Raw genomic sequence first — 12,552 nt, forward strand, 5'->3', positions numbered from 1 at the left:
CATTACCATGGTGAAAGATAATAAACGGTTTTCTGTTTTAGCAATTCAGAGAAGCCTGTTATTTGTGTTAGTCTGACATCGTCTACTCCCACTTCCCTTCTCAGAAGCAGCTTGGAGTGCATCCTGTTAGTCATCATTTTTCAAATTTCATTTTAAAATACTTTAAATTGCAAATGTTTTTTGGGTGTTGTCCAAGACTAGGCTCATTGTGTGTCCAAGAAGAAGATCATCAATATTTCTAAATAATTTTTCAGTTGAAGTGTACATGAATCACTTTGACGCCTTTGTTCAACTAAGAGGTGAGAAAACCACAAGCAAAAATCCTTTAGCGGAAGAGTACCCTTTAAAAAAAAAGGTGTGAGCTTTGTTCTCATATGAAGTATCACGTTAGCTTTTGTGCAAAAGTCGTTTTTGTAAAAAAAATACTGTTTGTGAGAGATTGTAGTCCTTACCCAGCAGCACCATGTTAGAAGTGTTCGCAACAAGACATCAGCAAATGGTCTGTCATTGTTAGAAGCAATTATTTTCAGAGTGTTGCAATCCATGATGCATTTGGTGACACTATTTATCATAATGCAAATAAAAAGCATGTTAGGTTTAAGAAAGCAGCGGCATATTACAGTTTTTCTAATTTGTTCTCTTGCAATGTGTTAACACATTTTTCACACTGTTTGTCAAAACAGTTAAAAAGATCTCATTTTAAGACCACAAACTCTATTGGATTAACTGGGTTAAACAAAAGGAAAACATATATTCACTGCTGATACTTGCGTATTACAGTTTTTTACAATTGCTATGACAGTTTTTTCAATACATTTAACAAGTTTCCTAAACTCTTAACGCACCAACACACCTAAAACACACAATTGGCAAAACGGTTAATTTCATGCTCAAAATCACACATTGTAAACTAAACTCCAAAACTAATTTACAAAATACAGTAATACACTAACACAATACACTATGTCTAACAAAACACTGCAAACATGTTTCAAAATCAAATAATTATTCAAAACACTAACACATGTTCTCTTCCAACAGGAACATTTAGTCAGTCATAACACAATGACAAAAAAAAACACTATCATCAGCTGAAATTACAGAAACTGCATTATTTTATGTATCAGGTCTGCCCTTATACAATAGACAGTATATTGTATTGATCATAGACTGCACTGCAGTTTCTTTTGATGCCTCTCTACATTTTAGTTTTGTTGGGTTTAGTAAATGCATGCATTTTGTTTCTTTTGCTGCAGAAATTCAATACAAAAAATGAATGACCATCTTAGAGTAGCTTTATAGAATGTACAGTTTATGAAAAAAAAAAAGACAGAGACAGAATTGCTGCAGTAAAGACTTTATTTGTAAAAGGACATTGCTGCAAGATATACAAACAGAAAAAGCACTGGAATAATAATAACAAAAACAAAGTAATCTTCTAATCTGCCCGGTCTTCTGCATTTGGCCACATGTTCTCATCCTCTACCTTGCCCCACTCCTCTCCCTTGTCCTTGCCCCACTCCTCTCCCTTGTCCTTTTCCCACTCCTCTCCCTTGTCCTTGTCCTTGCCCCACTCCTCTCCCTTGTCCTTGTCCTTGTCCCACTCCTCTCCCTTGTCCTTGTCCTTGTCCCACTCCTGTCCCTTGTCCTTGTCCTTGTCCCACTCCTCTCCCTTGTCCTTGTCCCACTCCTCTCCCTTGTCCTTGTCCTTGCCCCACTCCTCTCCCTTGTCCTTGTCCTTGTCCCACTCCTCTCCCTTGTCCTTGTCCTTGTCCCACTCCTCTCCCTTGTCCTTGTCCTTGTCCCACTCCTCTCCCTTGTCCTTGTCCTTGTCCCACTCCTGTCCCTTGTCCTGGTACTCGTCTTCCTCTCCGTCGTGCAGGCATTTTCTTTCTTTCTTTCTTTCTTTCTTTGTGTTGCTCCATATTGTTCCTTTTCCACACAATATCAGCCCAAAGAGTAATCTTTTAGAATATATGATCATGCGATTGAAGGTACCTCAACACCTGAGTGTGCTTCCTAGATGGGAATCAGCTGTGATTTATATATTTGCATAACTTCAATAAGCTGTTTCTCATTAGCAATGGAATAAGATACAGGGAATATATTTGTGTTTCAATTCACAATATACACAGCTGTTTACCTTGACTTTAGCCTGTAAGGTTAGGTTTAGAACATGGTGTTATCTGTTCTGACATACAGTGTGAAAGCATTTGTAAATTTGACTGTAAAATTACATTGTTTTGGTCTTGGTTGAGCTTGTGTGTAAAAGTTTGTGTTAACTGTATGCATTTTGTGTCAAAGCAACAAGAAATGTGTTAATTGTATAGCCTACAAAGATGGATGTTGTGCTAGCCGTGTTAAGAGTTTAGGAAACTTGTTAAATGTATTGAAAAAACTGTCATAGCGATTGTAAAAAAACTGTAATCTCTAATGCACCTGTGTGAAACTCCTTTGCACAACTTATCAATCAGCAATCAGTTCTCAAACATCTACAAAAGATGCCACCTGTGTTGCTATTTGCAAGCATGAGTCAAAGAAGCCAAAAGCACGCGAGGAGAGGAAGAGGCCAGGGCAGAGGGGCCTGAGGAATAGGAGTTGGAATGAGAGTAAGAGGCCAGGGCAGAGGGGTCCGAGGAAGAGGAGTTGGAACGAGAGTAAGAGGCCAGGTCAGAGGGGCCTGAGGAAGAGGAGTTTCATTGCATGGTTGTGGAGCCGAAGTTCAAGTTTAAAATGAAATTTGGGTAACAATTACTGACTTGTCCTTTAGAGAGGCTGGACAAAGGGTCGGAGAGTCGGCGTACTGTGGCATCTATTGTCAGGCACAGGTAAGTCACAATGTTGCTTTATACAGTACCACTTTGTATTTCAGCTTTACTGTATTGCATTGTTGGTATGGCGACAACTCCCTGCCTAAACTAACTAATAAAAAAAAATTAAAAAAAAGGTAATAACTAATTCAAAAAACCAAGCAAGCCAAGTTCAGCCTACCCGCAACAGAAAGTTTACCAATCTCTGGACGTTTTAACAGCTTATTAGCCAGTAATAGGCTTACTAGTATCTACTAACTTCCTAGGAATAATCATAAGAATTAAGCAATTGCTAGCGAGACTGAAGATGAACGTGCAAGAAACAGTCACAATATAACCATAAACTGTTTTATTTCAGGCTTTGTATAGTGTAGATAATAACAGTTTTAGCCAGCAACATTTTCGTCTATATGGAATAATTCATAATGCGTACATCGCTTCGCCTGCAACGAGATACGAACTCGGGGCCTATAGTTCTCAAATCTGCTTCTCTAACCACTACGCTATATAACAAGGGGTAGTCAGTCAGTCAGTCAGTAAAAGACATTCGTTCTTCTTAGACGGCTCCCCTTACGCGGTCCAGCAAAAATATGTTTATGATTAACTTATTTAGGTTTGTGAATTAGGTTTTTTATGAGTTTTATTTAAATGCGATTCTTCTTAAATTCATTTTAATGTTGGATTCTTTTTTTGCACTCTTTTTTTTGACGTGAGGGGTTGCTCTTTGATTCGTTGACGATTTTTTTAGGGTATTTTCAAGGGAACCAATTAAAGAGCAGGTTGTTCAGCGTATTAAGTGCCAAAAGTTTTGCTGAAGTATGGCGTCAATTCATGCCCAAACTAATAGAAAATAAAAAGCTCATTCAGAATTATTTTTTTTTTAAATATACAAGATCATTCAAAGGAATAAATAAGTTAATAATTTTTTTTATTAATTAGTGTTCAACAGGAGGCTGCCGTTGTAGATATGGTTGTGGCAAACAATGAGATCAGACTGCATGAAATCCAGGCCGCAGTAATTGCAGATCAGGGAGCATTTAGAAATATCAACAGTATGAGTTTGGCAACTATTGATCGAGTCCTTAAACAAAACCATGTCTTGAAATGAACTCTGACATAGTGAAGAAGGCAAGACTCCAGTATGTGCAGATCATTCTGGTACAGGTTGGGTTCACAGCAACAGCTTCCAAATGCGAATTTCACACCTGAAATCAACTCCAGACTTTTTACCTGCTTAATCGATGAAGATATAATGAAAGAATAGCCCATACCTGGCCATGAAACAGCTTATGAGTCAATTGTCCAATTACTTTTGATCCCTTGAAAAAGTGGGGACTATATATTCAAGAGCTGTAAATCTTCTTCCAATTTGGATGTGAATACCCTCAAATCAAAGCTGAGAGACTGCACTTTAAGACCATATTCATTATTTAACTGTAACAGGAATATATTTTGGTAAACAACCAAAATAACTAAACTTGTGTCAGTGTCCAATTATTTCCAGACGCAATTGTATTTGCTTTTGTTGCAGGTTTCTAATGTTGCATGAGTGTTAGAGCATTTTGCTAATTAAATTTGTCATTTTGGCCAGTGAATCTGTGTGTTAACTGTTTTTAAAATGTGATTTCAGAGTAGACATATGTGTTGGAGCAATCGAAAAAAACTGTAAAACATTAACAAGTAGGCAGGTACAGCTCCAGCTTTTTGGGGGGCAACACTTATTGACCAACCTCTTGACTGTGGAGAAAATATTTAAGTTACTTTATAAAAATGACTCATATTTAGAAATAAGGCAGAGACATAACATTGCAGACATATTGTTAAAGAATATTTTTATTCTCGTAATTTCACATCACAAATTGGTACATTATTCAGGGTAGGTCTTAAATGGGAGCTTTTCTGACTAATATGGCATCACCCCGTACTTAATGTAATTCATTTTCTAACCACAAAAAGGTATAAAACAAATTAAACAAGTAGTATAACCTGCATACAGACACATTTTATAAATACTATCATCAGTGTTTTAACCGTGCACAGAATGTGGCATGAACACTCCATGTTGTCTTGTCCTTCTGTGAAGACTAAAGTGGGTGATGAGTACTCTGGCATAGGGTCTGCTAAATAGAACAAAAAGCTTTTTTGGCACCAACAGCAAGATCCACATTAGGTAACCTTGGGGAGAATATTACATTGAAGAAATGTCTGAAATTGAAAACAACTTTGACTATGAATATAACCTTTGTTCCAATAGAGACCGTGGTGCAACTCTAGAGGGAAAGACACGTGGTGCATGCATAACAATGATAATATACACTCACCTAAAGGATTATTAGGAACATCTGTTCAATTTCTCATTAATGCAATTATCTAATCAACCAATCACATGGCAGTTGCTTCAATGCATTTAGGGGTGTGGTCCTGGTCAAGACAATCTCCTGAACTCCAAACTGAATGTCAGAATGGGACAGAAAGGTGATTTAAGCAATTTTGAGCGTGGCATGGTTGTTGGTGCCTGACGGGCCGGTCTGAGTATTTCACAATCTGCTCAGTTACTGGGATTTTCACGCAAAACCATTTCTAGGGTTTACAAAGAATAGTGTGAAAAGGGAAAAACATCCAGTATGCGGCAGTCCTGTGGGCAAAAATGCCTTGTTGATGCTAGAGGTCAGAGGAGAATGGGCCGACTGATTCAAGCTGATAGAAGAGCAACTTTGACTGAAATAACCACTCGTTACAACCGAGGTATGCAGCAAAGCATTTGTGAAGCCACAACACGCACAACCTTGAGGCGGATGGGCTACAACAGCAGAAGACCCCACCGGGTACCACTCATCTCCACTACAAATAGGAAAAAGAGGCTACAATTTGCACAAGCTCACCAAAATTGGACAGTTGATGACTGGAAGAATGTTGCCTGGTCTAATGAGTCTGGATTTCTGTTGAATCATTTTAAATTGGTTTCTTGAACATGACAATGAGTTCACTGTACTGAAATGGCGCCCACAGTCACCAGATCTCAACCCAATAGAGCATCTTTGGGATGTGGTGGAACGGGAGCTTCGTGCACTGGATGTGCATCCCACAAATCTCCATCAACTGCAAGATGCTATCCTAACAATATGGGCCAACATTTCTAAAGAATGCTTTCAGCAACTTGTTGAATCAATGCCACGTAGAATTAAAGCAGTTCTGAAGGCGAAAGGGGGTCAAACACAGTATTAGTATGGTGTTCCTAATAATCCTTTAGGTGAGTGTACAATCACATGCAAAGCCAGCATACACCTGCGCTCAGTGATTTCAGGACCGCTTGTCACAGCGACTCAAACGGTTTGGCTCCCACAAAGATTCCCTTTCGGTCGGTCATTTCAGTGCCACTCAAGGAGAAAACACACAGCGCTGCTATGCCGGAGAAGCAGGACACTGATGTGAGGGGCCGAGGTAACTCGCTCTTAAAAGAGGTGCAGGAGAAAAACAGTCCCTGGCAGCAGCAAGGCTTCCTGCCCATCTGTCCCACCCAGGGACTCGAACCCGAAACTCTTGTGGCCATGGGTGCACGATGGGACCTTGGGCTTGGGACAATAAGCCCCACGGAACCTGCAGGCGCTGAGTAGGTGGACACACTCTCATTCTTGTGAGCGGCCACAAGAATGAGGGACAGACTCCCTGAGTGAACTCAGATCTGCAGGTGGGAATGCATTAGGCTAGTCCACCGGCACTGGTTGGAGATGGTGACCGCCCCCAGAGGAGTGCTCGCATCTCCCTTGAAGGAAGAGCAGCAGTGGGTGTTTCATTGTGTGATGAATAGATTGATGCAGGCCCTGTCAAACCTCACCCAGATCCGCCCTAAACCCTAACCTCTAAGAAGGATCTGTGCCTAGGCTCAATAATTCAAGAATGAAACGGCACAGAGCGACTGGAGGTGCAACTGTTCCGAATCCATGACAAACAGAGAGAGTGAACATATCCCACCTTGTATGTCAACATGTGCCACCTCTAGCTTATTGTCGGGCCTGACCAGACACCATGGCTCAGTAGGGAGCATCAGTCTGCTGACAGGATGGAGAAATAGCCCAAAGCTCCAGATATGCATTATGTTGTGCACTCAGCATCAGACCACAGACAGTGAACACGAGAGAATCAGAGCAGTTGCACTGCCATCTTCTGGCTTGACAATGCCACCAGTGAATTGCCCAAATAATCCACAATTCTAATAATAATAATACATTGGACTTTAAGGCCCTTTCCCCAAGGACAATGTACAGCAAAAAACACACAACATACAAAACAAGTCTGTTTTTAAAGGTGGTGATGGAATCCAGGTTGCGGGTGGCTGAATGGAGCAATTTCCAAAGTTTAGGTGCCGCAACACTGAATGCCTGGTGCCCCATGTTATGGAGTCTAGTTTTTGGAATGTTGAGAAGTACAGTGTCAAAGGAACAGAGACTACAAGAGGCAGAAGAGGCCAAAAGCACTATACCGTGTGAGAGAAAAAGCAAAGGAAGGGCTTGCTGATCCAAAAAACTGGGGAAAAGCAACCAACATTACAGTACCAACAGGATGTTGGATTGAAAGCGAGCTGGGGGCCGAAAAAGTGGATGCCATGTATCTCAGTTGGTAGAACATGATGGTTGGAACACCAGAGTTTGTTGATTTGATTCCTACTGTGGCCATTTGAGAAATGTATGCTTTCACTGCTGAAAGTCCCTCTGGGTAATGGCATCAGCTTCAGCAGTGCTGTGAAAAACTATTTGTGTCGCTAAACCAATTATGTGGGGGGGGGGGGGGGGGGTTAGCCCCCTAAATTATTAATTAGCCCCCACCCCTAAATACATCAACATATCAGTGAATATATTTTCTCAGTGATGTCTTCTTCTTTTTTGTCAAACGTTCCATCGCATAGAAATTGTATAGAATCGTGTTCATTTGCCAGCATGTTCAGTTGAGTTTGACGCTTTGAACGTAATTCACTCAGCAGAAGCGCCCTCTCCTCAGTAAATAGTAGCTAACATCTCCCTACCAACGGCCACCCCCATTATCGGCCGTTCTAGTGCGGTCCCAGAAGTAAAGTTAAGTTCAATTCTTCAATTTCTACTGAACGCAGTAGCAAAACTACGTGTTTCACAGATTTATGTTTGTTTGGGTTTGAAGTTAACATTTAACTTATTCTGTTCAAAGGAAGGGAGATCCGGTTGTTAAATGTTTCTTTAAAAAAAATGATGATCCAATTTTTTATGATTTCATTCCGATATGAATAGGCTAATGACTAAATCTGTTTTGAAATAATTTAGAAAAATTGCGTTTAGAAAGAATATGTATGTAGATGTTCATTTTCTATAAGGCCTCGTTGACAAAGGAATTTTGGTATTTTTCTAGTTTTTGTGCCTTTTGTTGGTGTTGGATGTAGTGGAGTTTAATTTCTTGGAATGTAATTCATTAGATCAGTGTCTAACACAAACTATGAGACAGATGTACTTTTAGCCGACCTTGACCAAAAGTAACTTTATTTTGATAAATTTTACACCCGTAGTTACTCTCAAAATACATGAAAATATGTTTAGGCGAGTATGCCCAGACCCCCCAAACCAAGGCATAGCCCCCTTATCCATGAATTTCTAGTGACTTCCTTGATTTGTGCCCTTACTGATTTCCTCTGTTATTGCATGTTTGTGTTTATATGCCATGATAAACATGCAGTGTTTAATTGATACATTTATTGATTTTAGGGGGGGGGAAAATGCCAACACCAACAAAAAATAATTGCCCACTGAGCTACTCAATCAAACCTATTAGCCAAATGTAATTGATCAAAAATCCAAAAAGGGTATTTTACTGTTTGGATTCTAAGTGATTTTCAGACATTCTATGAAAAACAGTTTCATTTGGATAATTGTGGGTTACTGCCTGCGAATATAGCCAGAAAAAGATTTTATGTGTTTTTAGTTCAGGCTGTAAGGCAACAAAACGTAAACATTTTGAAAGAGGGTGGTGACTTTCTATACCCACTGTATAGGACCATGTTAGTAGAATGAATTTAGTATAGCTGGGGTTTTAAAAGTTTTTTAATGTCAAGGGCCCCAGAAATATTGTAAGTCTATATAGTATTATGTAGGCCTATTTAAAGTAGAAAACAATAAAAGTTACATAAAGAACTCAAAGCAAATCCAGAAATTGAAAATAAACTAAATGTGAAAAAAACCCAAAATTACTGATTGAAGAATAATGCATTTTATGAGTATCCCAATTAGATGATGCATAGCCAAATGATATCCAGAATAATGTGGATAAACAGATCACATGCATGGTTTGAATAATGCTACGGGGTGTCCACCGGTGACAACGCGGCAATTGCATTTAACCCTCGCTCTCATTTCTCTCATCATTGAGCATCACCAAGGTAGGGGCTGGGGGAACCATTGCGTGCCTTTTTGTGTAGCGTAAGCTCTCTCATTTGTGCGTAATACGTGCATAGGCGGGGGCAGAAAAAAAATTATGCTTAATGGTCCGCTATTGGTTGAAGCGTTGTGGTACCCAAGAGAAAGACAGTATGCCACAGCAGCATCGCTGTACGAATGGTCCGAAAATCGGCTGACAAACCTGGAACATGGCCCAATGGAGGATAGGCTATGCGATATCCTATTCTTAGAACATCAAAACCATGACAAATGCCTTAAGATTTTTTGACGGTTCATCTGTAGTATGATTCAACGGCAGGTGACTCTGACCCAGGCAAGTTTAAATAATATATGTTTTTTATTAATTTGTAAATAGGATAGTCGTGGATAACTGGTACGTGCCCGTGTCAGAATCGAGCTCTCGTTCAGATTGATGCATGGGAATCACGAGTTCCTTTCTGTACCAAATAATATGGTCTGAGGTTAACGCCTCAATTATGTTCTCATACAAATACATTTGTCGGCTGCCTTTTTGTGGTTTGTTGTGAATGTTTTCACGTATATGTTGCATGTTATTTTAAACAGTGCTGGAGTACGGTCTCTTTATTAACCAGCTACTGGGACAAATGTTAGTGGCTAGGCATTAGGTGACTAGCTCGTGTTGGTCTATATTGGTAGGCCTATTGATTTAGGTATTCTGTTTTGATCGAATCTGTTTAGCGATGTCAGATTATAGCTGTATGGATGCTCCTCTAAAAAGTGGAACCTTGGACAATCTTGTCATTGTATTAAACAGGTTGGCCTATGTTGTTGAAACATTTTATTTAGATAGAAATAGAGAGAGCTAATGTGTGTTTTGTGTATGCGCGAGAAGGGCAATATTTTGAAGTAGTACTATTGTACTTGTATACTACTGCTACCATTGCGCTGAACTACTACAAAAATAGGTCGTTATAGTGCTCGCAATCACCAGTAATCCTGGGGGCAGAGAGATTGTTCAGATTACTATTGATTCACCTGTGACCCTCAAAGACTCATGCGGCCATGTTAAAGGAGGACCTTCTGTCTATTGATCAATGTTCAAATCATCATAGTGAAAGAGATCTTGCTCACACTGAAAGCTTTCTGAATACAGGACAGGAGAGCCACATGATTCATGCGAATAATGCTGCTAGGCTTTCAGTGTTTCAGTGATATTGCCAATCAAATAAAGTGAAATGTAATACCTTATATTTTCCATGCAGGGGTAGTCCTATTAAACAACCTTTGTTCTAGGCTTGTTCAACATTTCATGTACTTGATTTTGCTCAACTAGTTCAGTGGGCCAGTTCAGTGGGCAAGTCTAATGGAATATACTGTGTTCTAATGGAATATACTGTGTTCTAATGGAATATACTGTGTTCTAATGGAATATACTGTGTTCTAATGGAATATACTGTGTTCTAATGGAATATAAGGGATATATAGTAAAGCTGCCTGGGATGATTTTGATAAGATCACAATAATGACTAGAGTTACTGACCTACTAAACCAACAAGGATACATAACAAAGGAATACTTTGTTTTATCCCACCTCTACACCATGCAGCTAGATACATTTATTTTTCAACAACAAAATGTTAAATATATTTGATTCAACAGTGTCTGCTATCCCAACATGTAAAAAACCATCCTCATATTTTTCATTAATTATTCCATAAAATTCTATGGATTGATCAGCTCCATCAGAAACCATAAAGGCATAGAATTTTACATGTGCCATCCACAACAAATGTTTAAGGACTTAATTGTTTAATTCTAAAGCTTAACCTGGTGAAATATCACACAACTATTAGGTTGATTAGCAACAATTCAGTAACATGATTGGTTATTAAAAGATCATTCCAGTGAGGATGGGTCTGTCAGAAGTGAGTATGGGGAGGGGTTCACCACTCTGTGAAAGACTGCATGGGCAAATAATGCAACAATTTAAGAATAACGTTTCTTAACGTAAAATTGCAAGGAGTTTGGAGATCTCATCTATGGAACATAGTATCATTAAAAGTTTCAGAGAATCCGGAGAAATCTCTGTTTGCAAGGGACAAGGGCCGAAAACCAATATTTGATGGCTGTGATATTCGGGCCCTCAGACGGCACTGCATTAAAAACAGACACGATTCTGTAGTGGAAATTACTGCAAGGGCTCAGGAACACTTCTGAAAACCATTGTCTATGAACACGGTACATTGCTGCATCCACAAATGCAAGTTAAAACTCACCCATGCAAAGAAGAAACCATATATAAACAAAATCCAGAAACGCCGCTGCCTTCTCTGGGCCTGAGCTCATTTAAGATGGACTGAGGTGAAGTGGAAAACTATACTGAGGTCTGATCATTTTTGGGAATCTTGGGCATGCTGTCTGGGGACCAGTCAGGTCGGTCAGATAGAGACTCATCTTCCTGCTGCTGCCTGCTTGGTTCAACCTTTTGAATCTAAATGAGGAAAAGGCAAACTCTTCAGCACCAATCATTAGACAGGTTAAAAATGCATTGAGTTGGTCGTCTCACCAACTGGCCTGAGAGTACCATTGCAGGGCTGCAGGATGAGGGCTGGACACTGCTCCTTGACTGGAAGGAGATCCACAATGTAGCTACAAATTCAGGGTAGCAAAGAACGCTATCTGCCGTTCCTTGGAGTGACCCAGCACACTTTAATCAGCTATGTCGTTCAGTTTAGCCTCACACCACAGATTCACGGTACGATAACTTGTTATAATGTGATGGTGAGTGCACCAGATCCTATTGTTCTGATTAGTCTCATGTAGATCAGTTAGATTACAATCAAGAGCCTCATATGGAGGTAGGTGATCTCTTGTGGACAGATTTTTTTCTTTCTTTCTTCTGGTGAACTGAGATCTGGAGATTGGTAGCATCCATGTGTTGTTGTGTGGAGTAGTCATGTGTCATGCTGACAGTCCTCCTTTCAAGAAAAAACTATGATTTTCTTTTTGCAACCACACCTCTACACAAATCGTTTCATAATAATTTCTACCTTTACTGTCTCTCAATTATAAAGGAGTATCCTTTATTGTACTGGTATAGTGATATCATTATTATGTGACATAAAGGATAATCGATTATTGTATTGGTGTAGTGATATTGTTATTACACTGAACAAAATTATAAACGCAACACTTTTTGCCCCCATTTATCATGAGCTGAACTCAAAGATCTAAGACTTTCTCTATGTACACAAAAGGCCTATTTCTCTCAAATATTGTTTTACAAATCTGTCTAAATCTGTTTTAGTGAGCACTTTACCTTTGCAGAGATAATCCATCCACCTCACAGGTGTGGCATATCAAGA

General features: G+C 39.5%; 1 protein-coding gene across 1 annotated transcript in view; it reads left to right on the forward strand.

The window, feature by feature from the left end:
* The first annotated feature begins 9,351 nt into the window (after positions 1–9,351).
* The window catches only part of hecw1b (HECT, C2 and WW domain containing E3 ubiquitin protein ligase 1b), a 34,870-nt gene continuing 31,669 nt past the window's right edge, over positions 9,352–12,552 (forward strand). The window contains exon 1 of the mRNA XM_010894087.4: positions 9,352–9,539. Coding sequence (XP_010892389.2) covers positions 9,510–9,539 — 30 coding nt within the window. The 5' untranslated portion in view covers positions 9,352–9,509. The remainder of the gene's footprint in view (positions 9,540–12,552) is intronic.

The sequence above is a fragment of the Esox lucius genome, chromosome 3 (genome assembly GCF_011004845.1).
Source record: "Esox lucius isolate fEsoLuc1 chromosome 3, fEsoLuc1.pri, whole genome shotgun sequence".
Classification (NCBI taxonomy): Eukaryota; Metazoa; Chordata; class Actinopteri; order Esociformes; family Esocidae; genus Esox; species Esox lucius.